The sequence below is a fragment of the Trichosurus vulpecula genome, chromosome 1 (genome assembly GCF_011100635.1).
Source record: "Trichosurus vulpecula isolate mTriVul1 chromosome 1, mTriVul1.pri, whole genome shotgun sequence".
Lineage (NCBI taxonomy): Eukaryota > Metazoa > Chordata > Mammalia > Diprotodontia > Phalangeridae > Trichosurus > Trichosurus vulpecula.
This window is the reverse complement of record NC_050573.1, coordinates 144,540,228-144,566,768: the sequence shown is the minus strand read 5'-3', so window position 1 is coordinate 144,566,768 and position 26,541 is coordinate 144,540,228. Positions and strand designations below refer to the sequence as shown.

At 36.9% G+C, this 26,541-nt stretch overlaps 1 protein-coding gene across 1 annotated transcript in view; it reads left to right on the top strand.

Moving 5' to 3' along the window:
• The window catches only part of GRHL2 (grainyhead like transcription factor 2), a 224,500-nt gene that overhangs the window by 88,826 nt on the left and 109,133 nt on the right, over positions 1-26,541 (top strand). Inside the window, exon 7 of the mRNA XM_036740809.1 lies at positions 1,801-1,912. Within this exon, the coding sequence (XP_036596704.1) occupies positions 1,801-1,912 (112 nt within the window). The remainder of the gene's footprint in view (positions 1-1,800; positions 1,913-26,541) is intronic.

The window sequence follows — 26,541 nt, the reverse complement described above, 5'->3', positions numbered from 1 at the left end:
CCCCAGTATTAATGTTGACTCTTCAGTTTTTCTTACTCTATATTTTTAGATAAAAGTTCGACTGGATTCAATGGGCTGTATTTTGACAAGGAGCAAAATATTCTATGTAAAGTGCTACATTAGGATTTCAATTCAGTTCAATTCAATGAGCATTTATTATAGTGCCTACTATATGTCAGGCACTGTGCTAGGCACTGGAGATATAAAGACAAAAAAAATGAATACAGCACCTCCCCTTAAGTTTATATTCAGAATGCAGAACTTATTCCCTCTCTGAAAGATGAAAAATCTAACAGTGACTACTACTTATACCTAATACAATGGTAGTAGAGAAAGGAATGGAGGAATGGAAATTTCCACCAATCACTGGCAATATTTCCAATAGGATCACATTTAATCTAATTTGGAATATAAAACCCAGTCATGAATATTTAGGATGTTTCATTTATCACTAAAGAAAAATTTCAAATATCCTCAGATTGGGTAAGGAATTCAAATAAATTTCTATATCAGGAATACAAGATTATTTATATTACCTTACTCATTTACTAAAGGAGTTTTTGTTTGCAATAAGACTTTAACTTGGGAACAGCCAGAAACAAACACTGAAACACCACACAGTAAACTTTCATGTGTAAGGAACAGAGTTTGGAGATGCAAAAGAAAAACAAGCGACTTGGCAGGCTCATAAATAAAGTAACCTACCACATGTTGACTTCTCTTTGTAATTTTTCTGCTTTCCTTTAAGTTCAACAGGCACTGCCTGTGAGCTGGAGTAATGTTTATTTTTAAATTGTGTTAACCTAGCAAGCTTTCCAAACTAATATAAACCCATTGACAGAGCAATCTGCTTCCTTGTACAGTATTTCCTAATGTACAAAAATAGATTGAAATTGGGCCAGAGTTCAAACGGAAACTTGGGAAAAAATATTGAGTGGTATATCCTTTCAACACGGTTAGAAAAAGCATAATGCATGAAATAGGATCCTAGAGATTCAGCTTTTTTGAATCCAACAAACCTTTGTGAAGTACCTACTCCAGAGAAAGAACTTTAGGAGGGGCTGGGGATACAAAGGCAAAAATGGAACAGATCCTCCCTTCAGGTCACTTATATTCTGTTGGGAAGTTGTAACCCCCCCCCTCTACAACATATGCAAATATAAGGGAATCCAAAGTATAGTCAAAGTAATTTCAGGTGGAAGAGGGAACATGGAGTTGCCTAATTAGATATTAAATGATGATGATTTCTCTAATATTAAAAATTATAGGAACAGCTATATTTTTGCTGCTGTATTAAAGGATTTTTTTTGTATGTGATGGGGTACAGTTCATCACATAGACCCGCAGCTACCTCACAGTTTCCTTACCTGTAAAATGAAAAGTTTGGACTGGATGACTTCTAAGCTCCTTTCTAGTACCGATATGCTATGATTCTTTGGGTCAACATGTATTCAGGTAATCCAAGTTTTTTATGACTCTAGTGATAAATGAAGTTTCCAGTTCTTTTAAAAATGTTTTTTCCTTCCTTCCTTCCCTCCTTCCTTCCTACCTTCCTTCCTTTCCCTCTCTTTCTTTCCTTTCTTTCTCTTTCCTTATTTCCTTCCTTCTTTCTTTCCTTCCTTCTTTCCTTCCTTTCTTTCTCTCTTCCTTCCCTCTTTCTTTCCCTCTCTCCCTCCCTGCCTTCCTTCTTTCCTTCCTTCCTTCCTTCCTTCCTTCCTTCCTTCCTTCCTTCCTTCCTTCCTTTGCTCTTTTTCTCCCACCTATACAAGAAGTAATTTCTATTATTCTTTGACTTGACAGAGTGTGGTGATGGTTGTTTTCAGTGAAGATAAAAATCGAGATGAGCAGTTGAAGTACTGGAAGTATTGGCACTCTCGGCAGCATACAGCCAAGCAAAGGGTACTTGACATTGGTAAGTAGGCAATAGTTCTGCAAGGGGCTTTGATGCCTAGAGAGTTGTTGTTATGAAGTTAAGGAGAATACTAGCTGCTAATAAAACAATGACAGTTCACAAACCTCAAAGAAGAGAACTTTTTTGTTCCTATGAGAGGAAAACTCATATTCATTTGTTATTGAAAATTAGTGATTCTCAAACTTTTTGGTCTCAGGACACCTTTATACTCCTAAAACTTGAGGATCCCAATGAGCTTTTGTTTTTGTGACTTGTACCTATCAATATTTGCTATATCATAAATTAAAATGTCTTGGTATTATGCAAATAGTTTTGACCTCATGGATCCCCTGAAAGGGTCTTGGGTGTCCCCAGGGACCCTCAAACTGCACTTTGAGAGCCACTTCTTTAAAGAATTATATGTAGCCCAGTAAAACAGAATGTATCACAGTTTGGGGATTGTTATGTTGTGGAGTCTTTTCTTTGGCAGTCTGGTGAAACCTATGTGCCCCTTCTCAGAAAAATATTTTTAGCACAGTGCCTGACACATAGTAAATACTTAGTAAATACTTGTTGGATTGACTTGATTTAAATGCATAAAATAAAATACTTAGAATTACAAAGGAAATAAATTACATTGAAATAAGTTATCAAGTTTAGCCGCTTAACCCCTTCCTCAGTTTCCTCATCTGTAAAGTGGAGATAATAATAGCACCTACCTCCCAGGGTTATTGTGAGGATAAAATGAGATGACATTTGTAAGATACTTTGAGAGCCTTAAAGTTATATAAATAATTGTTATTGTTAACATTATTAGTTGAAGATATTTTTAAAAACAAGTTCGTAGACTCTGGATTACAAGCCTTTTCTGTAAGGCTTCCTTCCTTCCTTCCTTCCAGAATCTGTTTAGCTTCTCTGGGGGCTTGTGTTTTGAATATCTTCCACCTGGTAGATGGTGGTGCCTCTGTTCACTATATAGCTTTAGTGTCTATGCTAATCTTTTGGCATGGATGATTAAAAGATGTGATAAAATTCAAGAGCTAATAATAACTGTTTTTTAAAAAATGAAAATATAACTCAATTAAAATAACAAATTAGTTAACCAAATATTACAAGGAAAAGTTAAACTCTCAAGAAACACAATAAGGAGAGGCAGTTAGGTTGTGCTGTAGCTAGGGCACTGGCCCTGGAGTCAGGAGGACCTGAGTTCAAATTTAGCCTCAGCCACTTACTAGTTGTGTGACCCTGGGCAAGTTACTTAATCCTGATTGTCTCTGGGGAAAACACACACACACACACACACACACACACACACACACACACACACACATACACAAATAAGGAGCAAAAAATGAATTGAAAGGAATAGAAAATCTAAGTACAACTTCTCCACATGAACTTTTGTTTCTTATCCATCATTACTTAACAATAATAATAGTTAACATTTATGTGGCACTTTAAATTAGCAAAGCCCTGTTTAGGGAATAAATATATATATATATATATATATATATATATATATATATATATATATATATATACATTACGTATCTACTGTTTCATTTGTTCTTCTCACCCTTGTGGGTAGGGACCATCGGCATTATATCAAATGTTAATCGAGATCATTTGCTTTGCGAACTTTAAAATGCTACATCAAGGTAGGTTATTTATCCTCATCTTATAGATGAGGCTCATTGTCAGCAATCAGATTCTAACCCAGATATTCCTATTTCCACATCCAGCACGATTTCTTCAATGTAATGCTGCCTTCTACACTTGTTAGTATAGAAGAAAACCTTAGAGATCATTCAGTCTCATTCATGCAGAAAAGGAATGAGGCCTGGATTGGTAATTAATACTTTTCTGTGGTCAAGTGACTAGTAAGGTGCAGAGCTAGGATTTGAACCCAGGCCTTCGTGACCCAAGGAAGATCTTCAGCTTACTCTGCTTTAGGTCTGCTTGTGACTCAAGCACTGTTTGCTGGCTCTGTCTGCTTTGTTTGATAAAGTGATGTCTTGTTATGAAGAGAATCCTGGAGCAGGAGTCAAGGACCTATATTCTAGTCCTTATTCTGCCTCCAAAGAAGAAGCTATGTGATCTTGAACAAGTGACTTCCCTTCTCTGGGCTTCAGTTTCCTCATTGAACTAGACAAAATCTAAAGTCCCTTCCAGATCTTAAATTCTATCATCTTATAGACCATAGCCCAGAACTACAACTGTGAGTTGTATATATGAACTAATTAAGGCTTCTCCTTAATTACTTTTTTTTTCTTTTTGGCTTGTGACCTCAGATACATCAGAATTTGGCTTGTGTTCAAATCTCCCCTCCCCCCAAAAGGAACTAATTTCCCAATCGAGAACCCAGACTAAAAAAGCATTGAACAGAGGACAGATTCTATTTCAACCAACATAAAAGGACTCATCTTGAGCTTGTAAACAGTCAACACAATTCTTTCTTTTGTGGAGGGCCCTCACTTTCTCTAGGGCTGTATTGAGTTTTCTAGACTTATAATACTGTGCTAGGCTTGAGGATCTTTGCATGAAGGAAAAGCTTGGCATCACTAAACAGTTTATCCCTTTTCCCCTGGACCCAAATAATCTACATAGCTCACAGTATATGAATGGCAAGGTCCTGATTTATTCCTTCATGTCATGGCTCTCCTGTGATGCGCCTTACCTCTAACTTCTTCTTGGTCCAGGATTGCTTCCTTTGGGTACTTCTTCATCATAGAATGTCTTCACCACTTTGTCATTTTGACCCTCTTACTTGCCATGTCTATTGCCAAGGATTTCCTTGTGATGGATTTTGGATTTTGCTGGATCACTCTCCACTCCTCACTCCCTACTCCCCACTCCCAGTGAGCTCCTTTCTTTGAATATAGCTCCTCTCTTTACTTCCTTATGTCTTCAAATTTGTCTGTTTCTGCTCTTTTAAAAGCCAAGGCCAAGGTGTTTGTCTCTGGCATTAATTAATTTGCAATGAGGTGTAAACTAGGTGATAACTACCTGTGAACTCTGTCAAGGTGAAGTCAGCTATCCTAAGTCCCACAACAGAGTGCAAATGTGGTGTCAATGGAGATGTTTACAGCTCAGAACAAAGGTTTTATGGTTTTAACCTTGTTAACAAGGAGTTAACCCCGACCAACCTTCTCCAGAGTATATCCTCCACAATCCCGTGATTCTAAGGCAGCTATGTTGTCAGTCTTCCAAGTACTTGTGAAAACTTGATTGAGATGTTGTGTCTCATCTGAGCATTGTCATTTAGCTCTCTGAACATCATTCTTTCTTTGGGTCCTATTCCCTAAAAAAACTTTTTCATTTTTAAAAAATGTTCATAATGGAAAGACCCAGGAATTTCATTGGATGTAGGGCAAATCTGCCATCTACAGTCCTTCACGTTTGTCATTACTTGAAATAAGGAGAGAAAAGAAGTTATTTGATGCTGTGGTTGAATAATTAAATTTTCTTCTTTAATTTAAATTTCAAGCTGGAATACCATGGTCTGTTCATTGTACCTCCTCTTGTTTTACCTCCCCCCACACACACTTAAAGTTGGATTCTTTTTAAAAGTTTCATTGATGACATTTTTATGTTCTATGCTCCCGTCTCCCATAGTCCTTTCTTTATAAGAAAGCTAAGTCTCAAAAGGTCTACCAGTGTATGCAACATTCAAATCAAAAAATATTTTTAAGTAACATATAAAGACAAACAATATCCCTGCTCTAAAGAAACTTATATTCTCCTGGTGGAATACAAATAAAATGATGAGGAAATGCAGGGTGATTTTTAAAAAGAGGGAACTATTAAAGGAAGGTTAGGAATAGCTTCCTGGGAGAAGTGCAAATGAAGTGAACCTTGAAGGAAACTAGGTATTCTACAAGAGACTGAGATGAGGAAAGAGTATATTCTAGGTATGAGGAATAATAGCTTTTGCAAATACAACATTCTGCATTCTGCAGTCCTCTACTTCTCCACTAAAAGTTTCATCATCTGTCCTAGGGGACCAAGTTTGGTCATTGCATTTAATGTGAGTTGGTTGTTCAATTGCTTCAGTAATGTCCAACTCTTTGTGACTCCACTTGGGGTTATCTTGGCAAAGATGCTCCAGTATCCAGGGTTTGTCATTTCCTTCTCCAGCTCATTTGACAGATGAGGAAACTGAAGCAAACAGGGTTAAGTGATTTGCTCAGGGTCACACAGCTAGGATGTGAGGTTGGATTTGAACTTAGGGCTTCCCGACTGAGGTCTGGCACTCTATCTAATGTGTCACCTAGCTGCCCAATCTGAGTTCAGCCTTTTAATTTTGTCTTCTTGTAGTCATTGTTTATATTGTTTTCAGGTCAGGCCTTTTTGTGTTTACTTTGTTTTGTTTTTTTGTCTTTGTATAATCAGTGCTTGGCACATATTAGGTACTTAGTAAATGCTTGTTGAATTAATACTTCCCAAGTTTTTCTGACTTTTACATATTCATCATTTTTTCCAGCATATTTTATATTTATATACCATACTTTGTTTGGACATTTCTCAATTGATGGACACCAATTTTGTTTCTAATTGTTTGTGAGGTTGATTTTCCCCTTGCCATATAAAATGTTGCTTTGAATATTTTAGTCTATTTGTAACCTTTTTATTATTGATCTCTTTGGGGATATATTTATAGAGCTAGGTTTCTAATCTATGCTCTTTTCTCTTTCTTAACCTTTTAAAATGTATGACCATAAATAGAACAAGTTTTCCTCTGTTATAGATGAGTTTTCTCATATGGGCTATTTCACTATGAGAATGAATGAAGGCAAGAGACCACCATCATGGCAAGCCTTATTGAGTCTTCATGGCCTATGTTTCCTTGCAGTTGAACCTAAGGATCTTAGGGTTTAGGGTTCCTTGTGGGCATTCAAAGAAAGTTTAGGCTGAACTTACTCTTGATCTCTGTGTGTATAATTCCATAGAGAGTAATAAAGGACCCTTTGACATATATAGGACCTAATTCATAGAGCCTAAAAAATGTTGAACTTCATTTTAACGAATTCTTTCCCTTCTTCTACCCAAAGGGCTCACCTAGGGCTTACTGTAACAGAGTCTAAGTTGCATTTGCTTACATGGCTGGGCCTAAATTTTATGAGCATCTCTCCTTCCTAGCTTCTCTGGTTTCCCTTAGGTCTCGACCAAAGTCTCACTTTCTGCAAGAAAAGTTTCCCAATTCCCCTAAATGCTAGCGCATTTCTTCTATTGGTTATTTTCAGTTTATCCTATATAATATATTATATTTTGTCTGTACATGATTGTTGGCATGTTATCTCCCTCATTATGCTGTGAGCTCCTTGCAAGCAGGGACTGTCTTTTGCCAGTCTTTGTATTCCCAGTGCTTAGCACAAGGCCTAGCACTTATTAGGTGCTTAATAAGTGTGAGTTGCCTGAAGGATCCTTTGAAGTTTCTATTCACATTGGATCATATGCTTAGTGCCAGCTGGTATTTTGGGAAAACAGCAGAGCTCAACAAGTGCCTTGAGTTGACTTCTCCCCACTAAGGCACAGGGTAAGAGTTCATTTGTATGTGATATATCCCTTCACAAGAATAATGAGGGAGCTATTTTTTAATAGACATTATCCTACTTTGCAGGTCAGAAAACTGAGGATCAGGGAGAGGAAGTGGATTGCTTAGATTTACAATGTGCTATCATTTCTGTTAAAAAAGAATATAACTGATCCCTCAGTAGGGCATTTGCTCAGTTTCTTTGGTTTTCCTTCAGTATTGGCTATGGATTTTTACTGATATATTCGTGTGCTCTTGCTAGTCTCTTGAAACCAATATTCATATCTCTACTAGTAAGAAAAAAATGCTGAAAACTATTATTGAAAAGTGGATTGATTGCATCATCTTTCAAACGAAGGAAAAGAGGTTAAAGGTTCAGTCTGTAGCTGCATCAATTCAATTCAGTTTAACATACATTTATTAAAATGATCTATTCTGTTAAAGATATAGTGTTACACACTTAGGATTCAAAGAAAGTTACTGCTTAGACCATAGTGTCAAGGCACTTACAATTCAAGGGGGGAAAAAGACAGGTAAACAAATAACTGTGATGTAATAGAGAGGGTGGGAAAGCTAGATGGCATAGCAGATAGAGCACCAGGCCTGCAGCGAGGGAAACCTGAGTTCAAATCCAGCATCTTTCACTTACTGACTGTGTGACCCTGGGCAAGTCACTTAGCCCTTTTTGCCTCACTTTTCTGATCTGTAAAATGAGCTAGAGAAGGAAATGGCAAACCACTCAGTATCTTTGCCAAGAAAACCCCAACTGGGGTGATGAATAGTCAGACAAAACTGAAAAAAAAAGACTGAACAAGAACAACAATAGCATTGGACGGACTTTTAAAAGGCCAGTGGATTTAGCGATGGGCAGATCATGAGTAATCTTAGAGAGAGCCTTTGAGGATGGCCGTGAGACTGAATGCCATTTTCTTGTAATGGTACAATATTCAGAAAAAATTGTGAGAAGGGGAAGGGTCTATTTTTAATTCTCTCCATTTGAAGTATACCACATCTACTGACTGAAAAAGCATTCTCCTCCTTGATAGTCATTTGTATAGACCCATAGGGCTAAAAGTAATTTTAGAAAAATCCTTGAATATAGCTCCTGTATTTTACAGAAGAGAAAGTGAGACCAAGTTCAAGGTCATACAGCTTGTCTCAGAGAGAGATAGAGCTTGTATCTTTGGGTGTATGGTTTAGGACTCTCCTAGTATATGCTAATTAAACAAAGAATTTGTGGCTATTTGCCTTAACCTGTTGAAGAACCAATAAACTTTTGTAGAACAGAGGCACAAGTCTTTTTTATTTGAAAACATAGCATTATAATTACTACTTGAGAAAATAAGAGAAGCAATTAAAATGGGAACATGGATTAGTTCCAAATAAATTAAAAAGTGAATGAATTTCAACTACATACCTGTTGGTTCAACATTTACATTATTACAGGGTTTATTTTCCTAACACCAACACATTTATACTTCACAGGCTGCCATATCCAGTCTCCGCATTTTCATCTCTTACCACTACCACCCCTGGTTCCATGGCTTTACTTTTTAAAAACAGGACTATCACTGACTCATTACTTGGCTGGGGGATTCATCGAGTTAGAGCTTGAGTCCAAGGCTTATTTAGCTGTGAATGTAACTCCTCGATGTCAACAACTGTCTCATTTGTAGTTTTGTATCTTCTATACCTACCATATGTGATATGTATATAGTAGGTACTTAATAAATGCTAGTGAATTTATTATCTCATTACCTTTCCCTATAAACCCTCCCTTCTTCCCAACTTTCCTGTCCTGGTTGAGGGTACCACCATGATTCTGATCAACTACCTTCACAACCAAGGAGTCGTCCTTCCATTTCCCTCATCCCTCTTATCCAGTTAGTTGTCAAGTTTTGTCAGTTCCACCTCCACAGATTATCTTGCACAAATATCCTTCTCTTCACTCACATGGCCAACTTCTCTACCTCAGGACTTTATCATCTTTAGCCTAGACTATTTCAATAACCTCCTAATTGATTTCCCTATCTTCAGTCTCTCCTTTCTCAAATCCAACTTCAACACGGCTGCCAAATTGATATTCCTGAAATACATATGTGTTCCCTTGCTCAAGAAGTTCCCATGTCTCCCTTTTGTCATAAAGTTAAAATGCAAATTCTTTTCCTTGCCTCTTGAAACCTTTGAAAATTTTCCTGTGGAGGTGGAACCAAGATGTCAGAGTAGAGGCAGGAATTCAACCAAACTCTCCCAATTTTACCTCCAAACAACTTTAAAATAATGCCTCAAATCAAATTCTGGAGTGGCAGAATCAACAAAAGGTCAGATTGAAACAATTTTCCAGGCTAAGACAACATAAGAGGTCATCAAGAAAGGTCTGTCACACTGGGGTGGTGGTCAGCCCCAGAGTGCAGTGCAGCCTGCACCCTGGCAAAGCCAGCAGCAGGTGATGGAGGTGGCTGCATCAGAGGCAGCAGCAGCTTCTGGAGGTCTCAGCCCACAGATGGTAAGGGAGTCAGACAACTGGCTAGAAAGAGATTACAGGGCACCCTTTGCTGGTGCTGGGTTCAGCCCTCTGTTGCATTGCCCATTCGCAGTTCTGCGTCATAGTCCCAGGGCAAAGAGAAGCACTAGTGATTTTGGCTTCAGGTCTTGGCAGAGAACAGTGCTTGCAGTCACTCACAGGAGAACAAGGACCTGGGTCTCAGTTCCAAAGGAGAAAGGGGAATTAGTGCTTGCAGACACAGGAGAGTAGGGGCCTGAATCACAGTTCTAGAGCCAAAAGTAGTTATAGCACTTGTGGATATAGAGAAGCAGGGGTCCTCGTCACAGTTCCAGGGCAGAGAGGAGCACTTATGGTTGCTCACAAGGGAATAGGGGGCACTGGTCTTGGTTCCAAGACAGAAAGGAACGCTAACACTTGTGGCTTGCCAGAGAGCAAGGGACCTGGAAACAGTTCCAGGGCCAAGAGAAATGCCAGCACTTGTGGTTACAGGAGGACAAGGTCCCTTCTTAGGTAGAGACCAGAGGACAGGTCTGTGTAGTGACTGTACCTCTTCTTAAATCATACAATCTTGGAAGCACTGAAGACTTATAGATCCTCAGAACTAGCTCTGCAAATGGCTGCACAAAAACACTAAAGCTTGGGACAGTGGCCCCCTCCACCCCAGAAGGACAGGCCAACTTTAACACCAATTTAAAAGTCAAGAAATAGGCTGGAAAACAATGAGCAAACAACAACAAAAACGAGCCTGACCATAAAAAGTTACTATGGTGACAGAGAAGAGCAAGACACAAACTCAGAAGAAGACAATGTCAAAACAGCTACATGCAAAGCCTCAAAGGGAAAAATTATGAATTGGACACAAGCCTAACAAGAATTCCTGGAAGACTTCAAGCAGGATTTTTGCAAAAATAAGAGAGGTAGAGGAAAATTTGGGGGAAAATGAGCATGATGCAAGAAAATTATCAAAAGAGAGTCAGTAGCTTGGTAAAAGAAATACAATTATTGGAAAAAAAAACCTTAAAAAATAAAATTGGCCAAACGGTAAAAGAGGCTCAAAAATCCACTGAAGAGAAGGACTCTTTAGAAACAGAATTAGCCAAATGAAAAAAAAAAGAGGCACAAAATTCCCTGAAGAAAATAATTTTTTGAAAAATAGAATTGGCCAAATGGAAAAAAAAGATGTACAAAAGCTCACCAAAGAAAATAATTCCTTAAAAATTAGAAGTAGGTAAGTGGAAGCTAATGACCCCATGAGACATTAAAAACAATAAAGCAAAATCAAAAGAATGACAAAATAGAAGAAAATGTGTAATATCTTATTGAAAATACAGTAGACCTGGAAAATAGATTGAGGAGAGATAACTTAAGAATTATCGGACTACCTAAAAGCCATGGTCAAAAAAAAATAGTGGAGACATCATATTTCAAGAAATTATCAAGGCAGTTTCCCCCAATATCTTAGTACCAGAGGGTAAAATAGAAATTGAAAGAATCCACATTCACATCCTGAAAGAGATCCCCAAATGAAAACTCCTAGGAATATCATAGCCAAATTCCAGAGCTCCCAGGTTAAGGAGGAAATATTACAAATAGCCAGAAAGAAACACTTGAAATATTGTGGAGCCATAGTCAAGCTCACATAAGATTAGCAGCTTTAAAAGATCAGAGGCTTGGAATATGATGCTCCATAAGGCAAAGGAGCTAGGATTACAACCAAGAATAATCCACCAAGCAAAACTGTATATAATCTTCAGGGGAAGAATGGATATTTAATTAAATAAAGGGCTTTCAAGAATTCATAATGAAAAGAGGAGAGCTGAATTAAAAACTTACTTTCAAATACAAGCCTCAAGAGCAGTGTAAAAAGGTAAAAATGAAAGAGAAATCACAAGGAATTCAATAAAGTTAAGCTGTATACATTTCTATAAGGGAAATGATACTTGTAATTCCTAAGATCTTTATCATTATTAGGGCAGTTACGAAGAGTATATACAGACAGAGGGCATGACTGTGAGTTGACTATGATGGGATAATTTCAAAAGAATGAAATTAGTGGGTGAGAAAGAGGGATACACTAGGAGAAGGGGGAAGGGAGAGGTAGCATGAGGGAAACAATGTCATGTAAAATAGGCATGATAAGAAGAACTTTTATAGTGGGGGGAAGATGGGGGTGGGGGTGGGCAAAGTTTGAACCTTACTCTCACTGGAATTGGTTCAAAGACAGAATAACATACGTTCAGTTGGGTACAGAAATCCATCTTACCCAACAGGGAAGTAGGAGAAGGTGGGACACTATAGAAGGGAGGGAGGATTAAAGGAAGCAGAGTTCAAAAGCAAGACAGACTTTTGAGGAGGGACAGAGTAAAAAGAGGGAGAGAAGGATAAACAGGGGGAAATAAGATGGAGGGAAATATGGAATTAGTAGTTATAACTGTGAATGTGAATGGGATGAACTCTCCCATAAAATGGAAGCAGTTAGCAAAATGGAATAAAAACCAAAATTCTACAATATGTTGTTTACAGGAAACATGAAACAGAGGGACACACAGAGAGTAAAAATAAGGGGCTGGAGCAGAATCTATTATACTTCAACTGAGGTTTAAAAAAAGAGGGATAGTAATCATGATCTCAGACAAAGCAAAAGCAAAAACAGATTTAATTTAAAGAGACAAGCAGGAAAACTACATTTTGCTAAAATGTACCATAGACAATGAAGTAATATCAACACTCTAAACATATTTGCACCAAATGGCATAGCATCCAAATTCTTAAAGGAAAAGTTAAATGAATAACAGGAGGAAACAGAAAGTAAAACCATACTAGTGAAGGACCTCAACTTTCTCCTCTCAGAACTAGGTAAATCTAATCATAAAATAAGCAAGAAAAAAGTTAAGGGGATGAATGGAAGGTCTAGATATGATAGACCTCTGGAGAAAACTGTATAGGATTAGAAAGGAGTACACTTTTTAACATTTTCACAAAAATTGCCATGTATTAGTTCATAAAAACTTCATAATTAACTGCAGAAAAGCAGAAATATTAGAAATATTCAAACTACAATGTAATAAAACATTGCATTCAATAAAGGGCCGTGTAAACAAATTAAAAATTAACTGGAAACTAAAAAATCTAATTTAAATAAAGAGTGGGTCAAATTACAAGTCATAGAAACACTCAATTTCATTAAAGAGAATGACAGTAGTAAAACAACATGCCAACATTTACGAGATGTAGCCAAATTATATTTAGGGGGAAATGTGTATCTCTAAACACATACATCAATAAAATGGAGAAAGAGCAGATCAATGAATTAGGCATACAACTAAAAAAAACTATCAAAGGAACAAATTAAAAAAACCCAATTTAACACCAAATTGGAAATCCTGAAAATCAAAGGAGATTAATAAATTTGAAAGTAAAAAAAAATCCCTTTGAACTAGTAAATAAAAAGTAGGAGCTAGTTTCATGAAAAAAAAAAACAACCCAATAAAACAGATAAACCATTGGTTAACTTGATTTAAAAAAAGAAGGAAGAAAACTAAATTACCATATAAAAAATGAAAAGGGTGAATTCTCCACCAATGAAGATGAAATTAAAGCAATTATTAGGAACCATTTTGCCCAATTATATGCCAATAAATCTGACAATCTAAGTGAAATGAATGAATATTTACAAAAATATTGTCTGTTAATGATTTGTTGCCCAGATTAACAGAAGAATAAAGAGAATACTTAAATAACCCTATCTCTGAAAAAAAAAATGAACAAGCCATCAATGAGCTCCCTAAGAAAAAAATCTCCAGGACCAGATGGACTCACAAGTGAATTCTAACAAGTGTTTAAAGAACAATGAATTCAGATACTCTATAAACTATTTGGAAAAATAGGCAAAGAAGAACTTACCAAATTCCTTTTTTGATGCAGAATAGAGTTTTGAGAACTGAACTGGAAAGAGCAAACATAGATTAAAGAAAACTACATTTCTCTAATAAATATTGATACAATTTTTTAAAAAAATAAAACACTTGCAAGATTACAGCAATATATCACAAAGTTTGTATACTATGACCAGGTGGGATTTATACCAGGAATGCTGGGCTGATTCAATATTAGGAAAACTGTCAGCATAATTGACCATATGAATAACAAAACCAACAAAAATCATGATTATCTCAATAAATGCAGAAAAAAGCTTTTGACAAAACATAACATCCATTCCTAAAAAGTGCATAGGAATGTACTAAAGCTCATAAGAATAAATGGAGCTTTTCTGAAAATGATAAGTGGTATCTCCCTAAAACCATCGGTAAGTATTATCTATAATAGGGATAAGCTAGAAGCCTTCCCAGTAGGATCAGGGGTGAAGCAAAGATGTTCATTATCATTATTATTATTCAATATTGCACTAGAAATGTTAACAATAGCAATAGAAGAAAAAGAAAAGAAGAAATTAGAATAGGCAATGAGGAAACAAAACTACCACTCTTTGCAGAGGATACGATGGTGTACTTGGAGAATGGTAGAGAATGTACTAAAAAACTAGTTGAAATAATTAACAACTTTAGCAAACTTGCAAGATATGAAATAAACCTACATAAATAATCAGCATCTCTATATATTGTCAGCAAAGTCCAGCAGAAGGAGAGACAGAAAATCCACTTAAATAACTGTAGACAATATAAAATACTTGAGAGTCTACCTTCCAAGACAAACCCAGGAACTATATGCACACAATTACAAAACACTTTTCACATAAATAAAGTCAGATCTCAACAATTAGAGAAATATTAATTGTTCATGGGTAGGCTAAGCCAATATAATAAAAATGATAATTCTACTTAAATTTATTTGTGTATTCAGTGCCATACCATTTAAACTACTAAAAATTATTTTTAGAGCTAGAAAAAAATCATAACCAAATTCATCTGGAAGAATAAAAAGTCAAGAATATCAAGGGAATCAATGAAAAAAATGAAGGAAGGTGGCCTCGCCATATCAGATCTCAGATTGCATTACAAAGCAGAATTTAACAAAACAATCTGGTACTGGCTGAGAAATAGAGTGTTGGACCAATAGACTATATTAGGTACATAAGACACAATAGCAAATGACCATGGTAATCTAGTGTTTGGTAAATACAAAGATCCAAGCTTTTGGGATAAGAGCTCACTATTTGGCAAAAAATCCTGAGAAAACTGGAAAGCAATTTGACAGAAAACATTTCACACTTTATACCAAGATAAGGACAAAATGGGTCATGATTTAGACATAAAAGGTGATATCTTGAGCAAATTAGGGAAACATAGAAAATTTTACCTATAAGATCTATGGATAAGGGGAGAGTTTATGACTAAACAAGAGATAGAGAGCATTATGGGATGTAAAATGGATAATTTTGATTACATTAAAGAGGTTTTGCACAAACAAAACCAGTTCTGCCAAGATAAGAAGTAAAGCAGGAAACTGGGGGAAAAATTACAGGGAGTTTCTTGGATAAAGACCTTATTTTTCAAATATATGGAGAAGAGTCAAATGTATAAGAAGACCACTCATTTCCCAATTGATAAATGGTCAAGGGATATGAACAGGCAGTTTTTAGGAGAAGAAATCAATGCTATGTGAAAAATACTCTAAAATATTATTAATTAGAGAAATATAAATTAAAACAACTCTGAGGTACTATCTTATACCTATCAAATTGGCTGATATGAAAGAAAAGGAAAATGATAAATGTTGAAGAGAACGTGGAAAAATTGGGGCACTAATGCATTGTTGGTGGAGTCGTGAACTGATCCAACCATTCTGGAAAGCAAGTTGGAATCATGCCCAAAGGGATATAAAACTTTGCATATCCTGTGACCCAACAATACCACTACTAGGTTTGTATCTCAAAGAGATCAAAGGAAAAAGACCTATGTGTACAAAAATATTTGTAGCAGCTCTTTTTGTGATAGCAAAGAATTGGAAACTGAGGGGATTACCATCAATTGGGAAATGGCTGAACAAGTTGTGATATATATATACTATTGTGCTATAAGAAATGATGAATAGGATGCTTTCAGAAAACCCTGGGAAGATTTATATGAACTGATGCAAAGTGAAGTGAGCAGAACCAGAAAAATAATATATACAGTAACTCCAATATTGTGTGATGGTCATCTGTGAATGACTTAGCTATTCTCAGCAATTTAACAATACAAGACAATTACAAAGGACTTGTGATGAAAAATGCTAACCACCTGCAGAGAAAGAACTGATGGAGTCTGAATGCAGATCAAAGCATACTTTTTTAAACTTTCTTTATTTTTCTTTCTTTGTGTTTTCTTTTGCAACATGACTAATACAAAAATATATTTTGCATGACTTCAAATATATAATCTATATTAAATAGCTTATCTCCTTAAGGAAAGGGGAGAGGAAGGAGGGAGGGAGAGAATTTGGAACTCAAAATTTTAAAAAAATTAATGTTAAACTTTTTTGACATGTAATTAAGAAAATAAATAAAATAAGAGAAAAAATCTGCTTGTTGCCTACTTTTCCAGGCTACTTGCATGGTCTTCTTTCGTATACTCTATGTTCCAGCCAAACTGGCCTGCTTTATTCTTTTCCATACCTGACATTCCATCTCCCATCTGAATGCCTTTATCTAGGCTGCTCCCTATGCCTGACACATCCTCCCTCCCCATTCTAGCTGTGTAAAATTTCTAGCTCGTTTCAACACTCCATTCAGGGGCCTATCCACCAGGAAGCCCATCCAGATTCCCTCAGATGCTCATGCGATCTCCCAGCCCCCTAAAATTACTTTGGCTATACCAAATACTATTTCCAGAGTTATTGAGTTTATTTGTAAATTAAATAAAAGGTAATGCATATTAGGAAGCTAATGAAACATTACAGGAAGGTAGGGATAAGGGCCTTTATAAGGGTAGCAAAAATAAAAAATATTAAGGATGGGACAATTCAAGAGATGGTACAGATGCAAAACTGTTGGGACTTGGTAATTGATTGGATATAAATAAAAGGTATAGGATAAGAAATGTCAAATAAAACAACCATGAGAACAATGAAGTAGTGAATAGTGAAGGGGAGCAAGTTTAGGGTTTTATATATGTTGATTTTCAGGACCCTATAGCATGTCCAGGTAAAGATAGGCAATTAGAGATATAGGTCTGGAACTCACAAGAAAAGTCAAAGCTGGAAGATAGAGATTTTGGAGTCATACACATGGTTAAAGCAGTTGATTTCATGGGAGTGAATGAAACTAGAAAGAGAGAATGTGAAGTGAAAAAAAGAAGAGGGCCAAGAACAGGTCCTTGAGGACATTCTTATAAAAGCTACACTTATGTAAAAAAAAGTATGAACTATACTATGTACCTTGAAATAATGTTGTCTAGTAATAATTCTTTAAAGTGTGAGGCACTGCTCTTTTTATATGTGTACCCTTTAGTTACTGAAAAGGACAGGGAAAAAGTCATTTGTGTGAGAAAAGCAGATTGAAACAGTTTTGAGGGTTTCTGCAACCCAAGAGCAGCATAGAAGCAATTTTGTCTATCTAGAAAGCATCGAACCTCAGAAAAGAACTAAATGACACATTCAGACTGTTACTCAGAAGAGACCACCAGGTCTCATAACTTGTAGGCTATGGCTCTGCATTATCCCTGGTGATGTTCCTTACTGCTTCAGAGTGAACTGGGTGGAAGGAAGGAAGGAAGAAAAAAGAAAGGAAGAAAGAAGGAAAGGAAGGAAGGGAGAAAGGAAGAGAGGAAGGAAGGAAGGAAGAGAAAAAGGAAGGAAGGGAGAAAGAAAGAAAGAAAGAAAGAAAGAAAGAAAGAAAGAAAGAAAGAAAGGAAGGACGGAAGGAAGGAAGGAAGGAAGGAAGGAAGGAAGGAGGGAGGGAGGGAGGGAGGGAGGGAGGGAAGGAAGGGAGGGAGGAAGGAAGAAAGGAAGGAAGGAAGGAAAAAAGAAAGAAAGAAGGAATAAAGACATCTCACCAGTAAACCCCAAGTTTAGTGGGCAGCTTCTGGCCATCAAAATTTACCTTTCTTTAGAGAGTTCACTCTGAAGCTCATAGATTGGACCACAATAGGTCCCCTGCGCAAACTCCACTTAATGGCTGTATTTTGGGCCCTCCTGGCTTAGAGTGAATGTCTATGGTAACTGTTTCTCTTTAGAACAGCAACCCCGAGGGTCTTCCCCTCCCAGCTTGATTTTTTTTTCTTTTTTTCTAATTAAAGGGGCCATCCCTTCACTCACTTCTTTTTTTTTTCCTTGACTCACTTCTTAAAGAGGCCTATTCACTGAATGGGTGATACCTCACTCTGAGTACGTGCAAAGGCTTTAGTCTAAAAGGGCCAGGGTCTCCCATTGAGTCCTGGGTTATCTCCAGTTATCCTGATGAATATCTGGTCACTGTCACTAGATCCAGATGACTCTGGAGGAGAAAGTGAGGTTGATGACCTTACACAGCCCTCCCTCCCTCAAATCAAAAGTCAACTGCAAGTCGCGTCATAATTTTCCTGATGTCATGGTCCTCTTTGAAAATGAAGGACAAATACAACAACCTACTGCTAGGTTTCTGTAAATATGTGGTCAGTCTGCCCTCATAAAGACTATACATTTAGGGGAGAGTGTAAACCAGGTTTTTGAGTGGACCTTTTATTTTTGATTGTTCCTGCTAGCCTTCTTTTGAGTAAATGCTATGTAATTAGTTGTGCTTATGCGGCAGCCTTTAGTAAATGTTTCATGTTTAAGAGTCAGTGATATCTTTGTGATAGATTTTATTTAACTGAAAAGCCACCTAATAGGGGCTCAGGAGATACAGTGTCAAGTACACTGTGTGTATTCTTCCACGGTAAAGTTCTTCTTAGGTTTATTTAGCCATAGCAGGAGAATATTCAGCAAGGATATTCACTGATGTCACCCTGAGTTGGTTCGGCTAAGTAAAGCTGCCGTACCTATTAGCTGCTCATAATCATCTACCAGCCAACTATCAAAAAAGCATCAAGAGTTCCTTGTGGCTCTTTTGTACTCAGGCCCTCAGGAAGTGATATCAGTAGCTAGAGACCGAGCCAATTGAGTCTTAAGGACTGTTTCAGTGCTTTTTAAGGAAAAACTAACCTAACTTAAATGAGAAGTTTCAAGGGAAGGAAGGAGATAGGATCTTGCTTTTGTTAAACAGGCACTGTGCAAAGCACTGGGGAGACAAATACAAGGAAGTAAGATAGCCCCATGCCCTCATGGAGCTTATATTCTAATAGGGGAATACAGTGCATATAGGGGAACTTGAGTGGAAATGGGTGAGGCTAGGGTAGGCACACCATGGCATGATTTTGAGTTGGCTTGGAAGTGGTAGTGTTGTGTTGTTCCAGTCTAGACTAGGCGAAAGCTTGCTTGTCCTAGCCTAGGGTCTGAAGGGGTAGGACATGGCCTCTGGTCTATTATACAAAAGAATATAAGAATATTAAGATTCGCTAGTGTGAGAGAAGAATTCTGACTAAAATCACATAATTGGATGCTTCTCCTCCTGCATCTAGGAATTTTAGTTTGTTTTTTGGAGGGGGGAAAAGCAGGGCAATTGGGGTTAAGTGACGTGCTCAAAGTCACACAGCATCTAGGAACTTTTGTAAGACTTCGCTGGTAGTGATGACTGTTTGAAGGATGCAAAGGCAAGAGCACCAGATAGAGTGGAAGTTTCTCGAGGGCAGGAATTTCATTTTAGAAGTTGTATCCCAAGCACCTATAACACTATACTCAATAAATACTTGGTTGATAGAATTAGATGGTCTGAGGTCTGATACTTGTGCCTGCTATAGGCTACTGTATATCCTGGAGTTAATACTTCAACTCTCTGTGCCTCAGTTTCTTTGTAAAATGCTAAGTTTGGATTAGATGAGTCTTACTTATTTCCCTTTCAGCTCTGAATCCTGTGCTATCAATGCTATTGTGATTTTTCCAAACTTGGAAGCCAGGTTAGGAGATTCCCAATTACCCATCCTGGGTCAAGTGTCTTTACAACCTCCTGTAGCCCTAGTAATATTTCTTCACTGCTTCCATTGTCAATCAGCCACTTAGAATCCATTTGTGGTTGAGTTGGTTTTAAAAGTGAAAACCTCTGTATAATAAGACATTGTGTTAATAACAGGGCTTCATTTGTTAAGCACCAGTTTGAGGAAGAACATGTTGCTATTTACTGGGTCTTCAAATTTGTATTTGTTTTGTAGGAAAGTGTACCTAGGTTTTAGCTGCTCTATGTTTCTTGTTATCTAATTTAAGTATTTTTTTAATATAATCATGAGAGTAAATGAGAGAGGAATAATAGTATATTGTATCTAAATACTATCACTCATCCAAGAAACACAGCAGAGTGTAACAGAAAGAGGGTGTTACATTTTGAATCAGAAAGACTTGAGGTCAAATTCTGCCTTTGATGTTTTATGACTCTGTGACCATGGATAGGTTCCTCTGTGTAATATGGAGATAATAACAAAGGTAGAACTCATCTCTTAGGATCGTGGAGAGGATAAAGTAAGATAATGTAAGTAAAGTACTTTGCAGACCTTAAAGGGCTAGGGTAAATGTTAGCTCCTATAATCATATACCCTAAGCCCTTCCTTCAGCGCTCCAGTGAGGGAGATAGGTGGCAAGTGTATGGGTTAATTGGCTCACAGATTTAAGAGCTGAAAGGGACTTCAAAGGTCATCTGCTCTAACCCCTTCATTTTACAGATGAGGAAACTGAGACCCAGAGTGACTAAAGTGATTTCACACAGAGATTAAAGTGGCAGAACTGGGATAATACTCAAACACAAGGCTACTGTGACATGAAATTGAAGGAGATTGAAACATTTTATTCACAATGCAAAATAATAAAACATGAAATAACACATGCCTACTGTCCCCATGATGTAGCCATATGTAACAACTTTTTGCTTTACAGAAGCAACAAGAACTTTTTGCTATAGGATCACAGATCTTGAAAAGGAAAGGACCTTAGAAGTCGTCTCTAGGCCAGTCCTTTTATTTTACAGAACAGAAAATTGAACCTTAGGGAGGTTTATGACATATCATTAGAGCTCGAATTTGAAACGAGGTCTGTTGGCTCCAAATCCATCGATCTTTTTCATGGCTACATGACCTGCCTCCGGCTCCATCTGGCTCTCCTTTCTTTTCCAGTACAAGATCAAATGAAGTGGTTAAGATTCCCACATGTTTTAGCTGATAGTAAGTAGTTATAAAAAACAGGGCAGGTAGGTGGCTCAGTGAACAGAGTACTGGGATTGGAATCAGGAAGACTCATCTTCCTGAGTTCAAATCTTGACACTTACTAGCTGGGCAAGTCACTTAACCCTGTTTGCCTCAGTTTCCTCATCTGTAAAATGAGCTTGAGAAGGAAATGACAAACCACTCTAGTATCTTTGCCAAGAAAACCCCAAACGGGGTCATGAATAGTTAGACCCAACTGAAACAACTGAAGAACAACAAGGAAACAAAACAAAAAGCATAAAAAATAGATCTATTGACAAAGTTGAAGCTTCCATGTTTTGTCCAAACTAACATGTCAAATTCCACAGAATCACCTTGTAGTTGTGATTAGTATTAAATAATAAATTAATTTCATATTTTAGAAATGGTGAAGCTTTTAGTTTTCCTGCATAGTGATTGAATATTTTATGTGGAATGTTGAGTACATGATAAAGGAAGGCATATCAAAGGGGATGTAGCCTAGGGACATACTGAATTATATCTTCAGCCCAGCTTTCTTTAGCTATTTGAATAAATTAAATAAGGTCAAATTGACTAAGCAGAGTGAAAAAGAAAAGTTGTAAGAAGGTAGCCAGAAGAATGCATCTGTAAAACAGGAGGATAGTGAAACTGTCCACACTGCTGTGGGGATGAGGTGTGGGAAGTCCTCCCTATTAGCTAGTTCTAGAGCTCCTCAGGAATGAATTGGGTATTGGTTACCCACACAAAATTATTTAGACTTTTAGATGAAAGTCAGCTTGGGGTAGTGGATAAAGTGCTGGACTTAAGGGTCAGCGAGACAAGAGGTCACATCTTCTCTCAGGCACTTAGCAGTGGTTTTACCTTAGGCAAGTCACTTAATTTCTGTTAGCTTTTGTTTCCTCCTCTGTCAAATGAAGGCCTTGGACTTGGAATCCCTTCCATCTAAATGTATGATCTCTTTTTTCACCTACCTTCAATTCTGAATAATCACTTAAAAAAACCTCAATTATGTTCTTATATGCATTTAAATTCTCTTCAAAACCTGTTAATTTTCCTTTTATCAAGACTTGCAACCAGGGAACTGAACCTAGAAGGAGTTGAGACATTAAGGTGTTTTCAGGGTACAAAGCAAATATTTGAAACTAGTCTTCTCTCTCTCTAATATTTAAATATATAATTTATAATATAAGTTACTATGTGTATATACATCTCTCTCTATACATACATATATGTAGATGTGTGTATGTGTGTATAAAACACATCATTTTTAAAATCACAGCTTTGTGGAATCACCTCTTTTCCTATTGGTTGCCCTATATTAATAACACTTTTTAAAGCCTGAGTTTCTCCAAACTGCAGGTACTATGATTTCTTTGACTTTCTACATCCTAAGTCCAAGTTGAGATGATGAAAATAGGCATGATCAGATTTTCTCCAGATCCAGTCCTGTAAACCAGGACACTTTTGACTTTTCCATCACACTTCTTGATAGATGACATGATTTAAATCTCACATTCTCTGTCTGTCTGTCTGTCTGTCTCTCTCTCTCTCTCTAAAACAGAAGAATGCATTTACTGAGCAAATAATGTTAAAGAAGACATTATTTTAGAGAAATCCTAGCTTAAAAAGAAATAAACCAGTATATCAGATAATTTCTTTATATGGAGAATTTTAGCTCTAATAAACAGTTTCTGTCAAGAACTCACATAGAGCATACTGAAAGGAGACTGAAAGGAACTATTTCTAGATTCCTGATGTAACTATTCCTTCAGTTTGGGGCACGACTTGAAAACATTCAGCCTCATGGCATCAATGGCCCCCAAATAAAACTCAAGATGACTCTCCAGAAAGAGTTACTAGCATTAAGCACTCCAACCTCCAAAGGCTCCAGAAATTATTTTTTACATATATATATATATATATATATATATATGTATGTATGTATGTATGTATGTATGTATGTATACACATACACACATACGTGTGTGTGTGTCTCTGTGTGTGTGTGTCTCTCTCTGTGTATGTGTGTGCATATCTGTGTCTGTGTCTGTGTAAATAGTTAGATAGATAGGAGAAACTGAGTCTTTTTGTGTGGCATGGACTCCTATGGCAGTCTGCTGAAGCCTATGGATCCCTCCTCAGCATAATGTTTTTAAATGCATCAAATAAAACACTTAGGATTACTAAGAAAATCAATGACATTTTATGTAATTATCAAAATATTAAAAATGAAAAAACAACCCAAGTTCACAGACCCTAGCTTACAACAAAAGCCATCTTGCGATCTCATCGGGGGAAGAGAGAGACAAAAAGAGGTGGAGGTGAGCAAGATCCTCCTACCCTTTCTCTGGTTTTCAGTTGGGAGACCAAGTTTAATTTGTTTATTTTAGTTGCTAAGTGTTCTTCTTTCCCTGTTACTTTGCACCTGAGAAGCCAGCTTCTTCCTGAGAACTTGAAAATGAAATAGGATATGAGATTTTGTTTTTCCACCAATTTCCTGCTTCCTTTATCTAGGCTTGTCTTCTACATATCTTTGGGAATATTCTATTTCCCTTTGAAGGCAGATTAGGAGAGACACAAATAAATTCTTCCCTATCTTAGTGGATGCCACCTCTCTAGTCCAGTCAAAGTAGTACCTATTTTGTTCCTGTCTACATCTATAGAAATTTGAATTCTATACAACTTCAGAGAATTCATTTCAGGATTATCCCACATTTTTAATCGGCACAATAGCATGGGATAGAGTTATAATCAAGTTGAGTACCATCCAAAAGGAGGTAGAGGAAAAACCATGTATCTCATCCCTTTGTGGAATTCTTTTCAGTTGTGTCCTCTAGTTCTCCTGATCCCTTGAGTCATAAGGTTTTTGCTTCCAGTATAAGTACTATGAAGCCTGAAATCGTGACTCTGTAGTCAGCTACCTTATGTGAAGGGTGTTGCATCTTCTAAAGAATATGCCATTTTCTAGTTCATAAAAAAGTCCCAAATGATCTTGAGGTCAAGTTAACTTTTTCTTATCCATGCTAATAGAAGGGGTGTGAAATAGTAGATGAGTCAAAAATCATTTCCTTGGGTTAACACTTTTCTTTATATTTATTTTTCAAATAAAAATGACAAATAAAATCTCACTTATTTTTATGTGATTGTTCAGTTGTGTCTGACTCTATGTGACCCTATGACTTCTATGTGGTTTGCCATTTTCTTCTCCAGTGCGTGTCCATTTTATAGATGAGGAACTGAGGCAAATAAGGGTTAAGTGACTTGTCCAGGTTCACACAACTAGTAAGTGTTTGAGGCTCGGATGTGAACTCACGTCTACCTGACTTTGGAGTAGATAGAGCCCGAACCTCTCTCCACTGCACCACTTAGTTGCCCTGTTGTTGTTTATAAAAGGAAACTAATTTACCAGTGCCTGAGAAGAACCACGGTATGGTGGATAAAGTGCTGGACCTTTATTCAAGAAGATAAGCCTTCAAATTCTTCCCCTAATATCTCTGTTCCCAAAAGTAAATGACTTAATCATTCTGAGCTTCAGTTTCCTCATCAGCAAAATGTGGATAAGAATAATTATAGCATCTGTTTCACAGTATTCTTGAGAGGCTTAGATAAGGTAATGCATATATATTCCTATTTAAGTATCAGTTATTATGAAAACCACAGATGCATTTTTATAGTATATTCACATATCCTCCCTCTATTGAATCGATCATGAAGAATTAGAAACTATCTTAAAATGTAAAGGTCTGCAAACTTGCAAATCACACCTTTTGATTTTTAAAAAATCAGTTAAAATTTGTTGTAATACAATGCAACTGATTTATAAACTGCACATAAAAGGGAGACTTGTTACTCTCATAACAAATACCAATACATAATCCTTCATTAATGCACTTTTTGAATTTAATCTATTGTTAATTGTGTAAGGGATTCATATAATCATCTTTGTTTTAGGCTCATAATAATCTTCCCCTGACTTTGGATATATTAGTCTAATAATAATTATATATTCTTCTATAGTAATTAGCAAGCAATTATAGCACAATTACTGTTATCAGAACAAAATTATAGGATTTTCTTCAGTGTCCTAAAACAAACTCCTGGATAAAGTGTGGACTTGAAGTCAGGAAGTTCAAATCCAGTCTCAGACATTTACTAGTTATGTGACCATGGGTAAGTGATTTAACCTCTGTCAGCCTCAATTTCTTTGTCTGTAAAATGGGGAAAATAATAGCACCTGTCTCCCAGGGTTGTTGTGAGGATAAAATTACAAACCTAGAAGCACTCTATCAATGCTAGATATTTTAAAGCAAAGCTTTCTTTTCCTGAAAGGCTATTACATTGAAACATAGAGATCAATAGTTTAAGTTTATTTTCCTTTATTTCTTGTTTTTGGGAGAATGAAAACTTATAAAATAACAATATTAGTAGAAGGAGTGCTGCCTTTGGAGTCAAAGGCCCTCAGTTTGAATTCTGGGTCTGCCATTTACTACTTGAGTCACTTTGGACACTGGATCTCACTTTTTTATCTCATCGGTAATATTAACAAGGGGTTGGGTTACGTAGCTCCTGTGGTCCTTCGTGGCTCCAAATCTATAATTCTAAGTCATATCTCTCTGGGTCTCATTTTACTCATCTATAAAATGATATGGTTGAATTGGGTGGTATATAAGTTCCCTCTAAATCTGTGATTCTCTAAGCCTTTACATACAAACAAGTATCTAGATTCACATGCAGTCCATGTTCTCCTATTGCATGTTTTCACTCAATCCCATGAAGGGAATTGTGGTTATGAGTTAATTTGCTTTTGTGGCCACTCCTCCTTCATGATCTAGCCCAGAAGGTAACTGACATCATGCCCTTCTAGGCTGTTCCCATGTAGTCTGTACTGTCACTGGTCCCAACACTGTGCTGCCACATTCAAGGAGCCCCATCTTACAAAACATACCACTGATCTCATGTATGCCCTAGCCCCCAAAAGAACTATGTGGCCTAGAGACAGACAGGCTGAAGAGAGCCTTCTGGCAAGTCTTCTGCACTTTCCCTAAGAGGACCAGATGTTCTTTCTCTAGCATGTTGTCTACACTTCCTCTCTACGAATAGAGTCTACAGAGAGCCAGTTACCCTCCCCCAGAGTTACATAAGCTTTTCTTCAGCTCTTTAGACTGAAGAAAATTAGGTTCTTCTTTGAAAAAAAAAATAGCTCTAGGACATAAGAATTAGGTGCTTGAATTTCTCTTTCTCAGGTAATTTCCATGCCTCTTTTCAGAGACAAATGTACTAATAGAATCCTAGTACGTTGGCACTGGAAGTGATTAATGACAATTCATGATTAAAAACGGAAACTCTTGAAGGCCCCTGACTTTTCACAAAACATTGTAGACTCACTGAG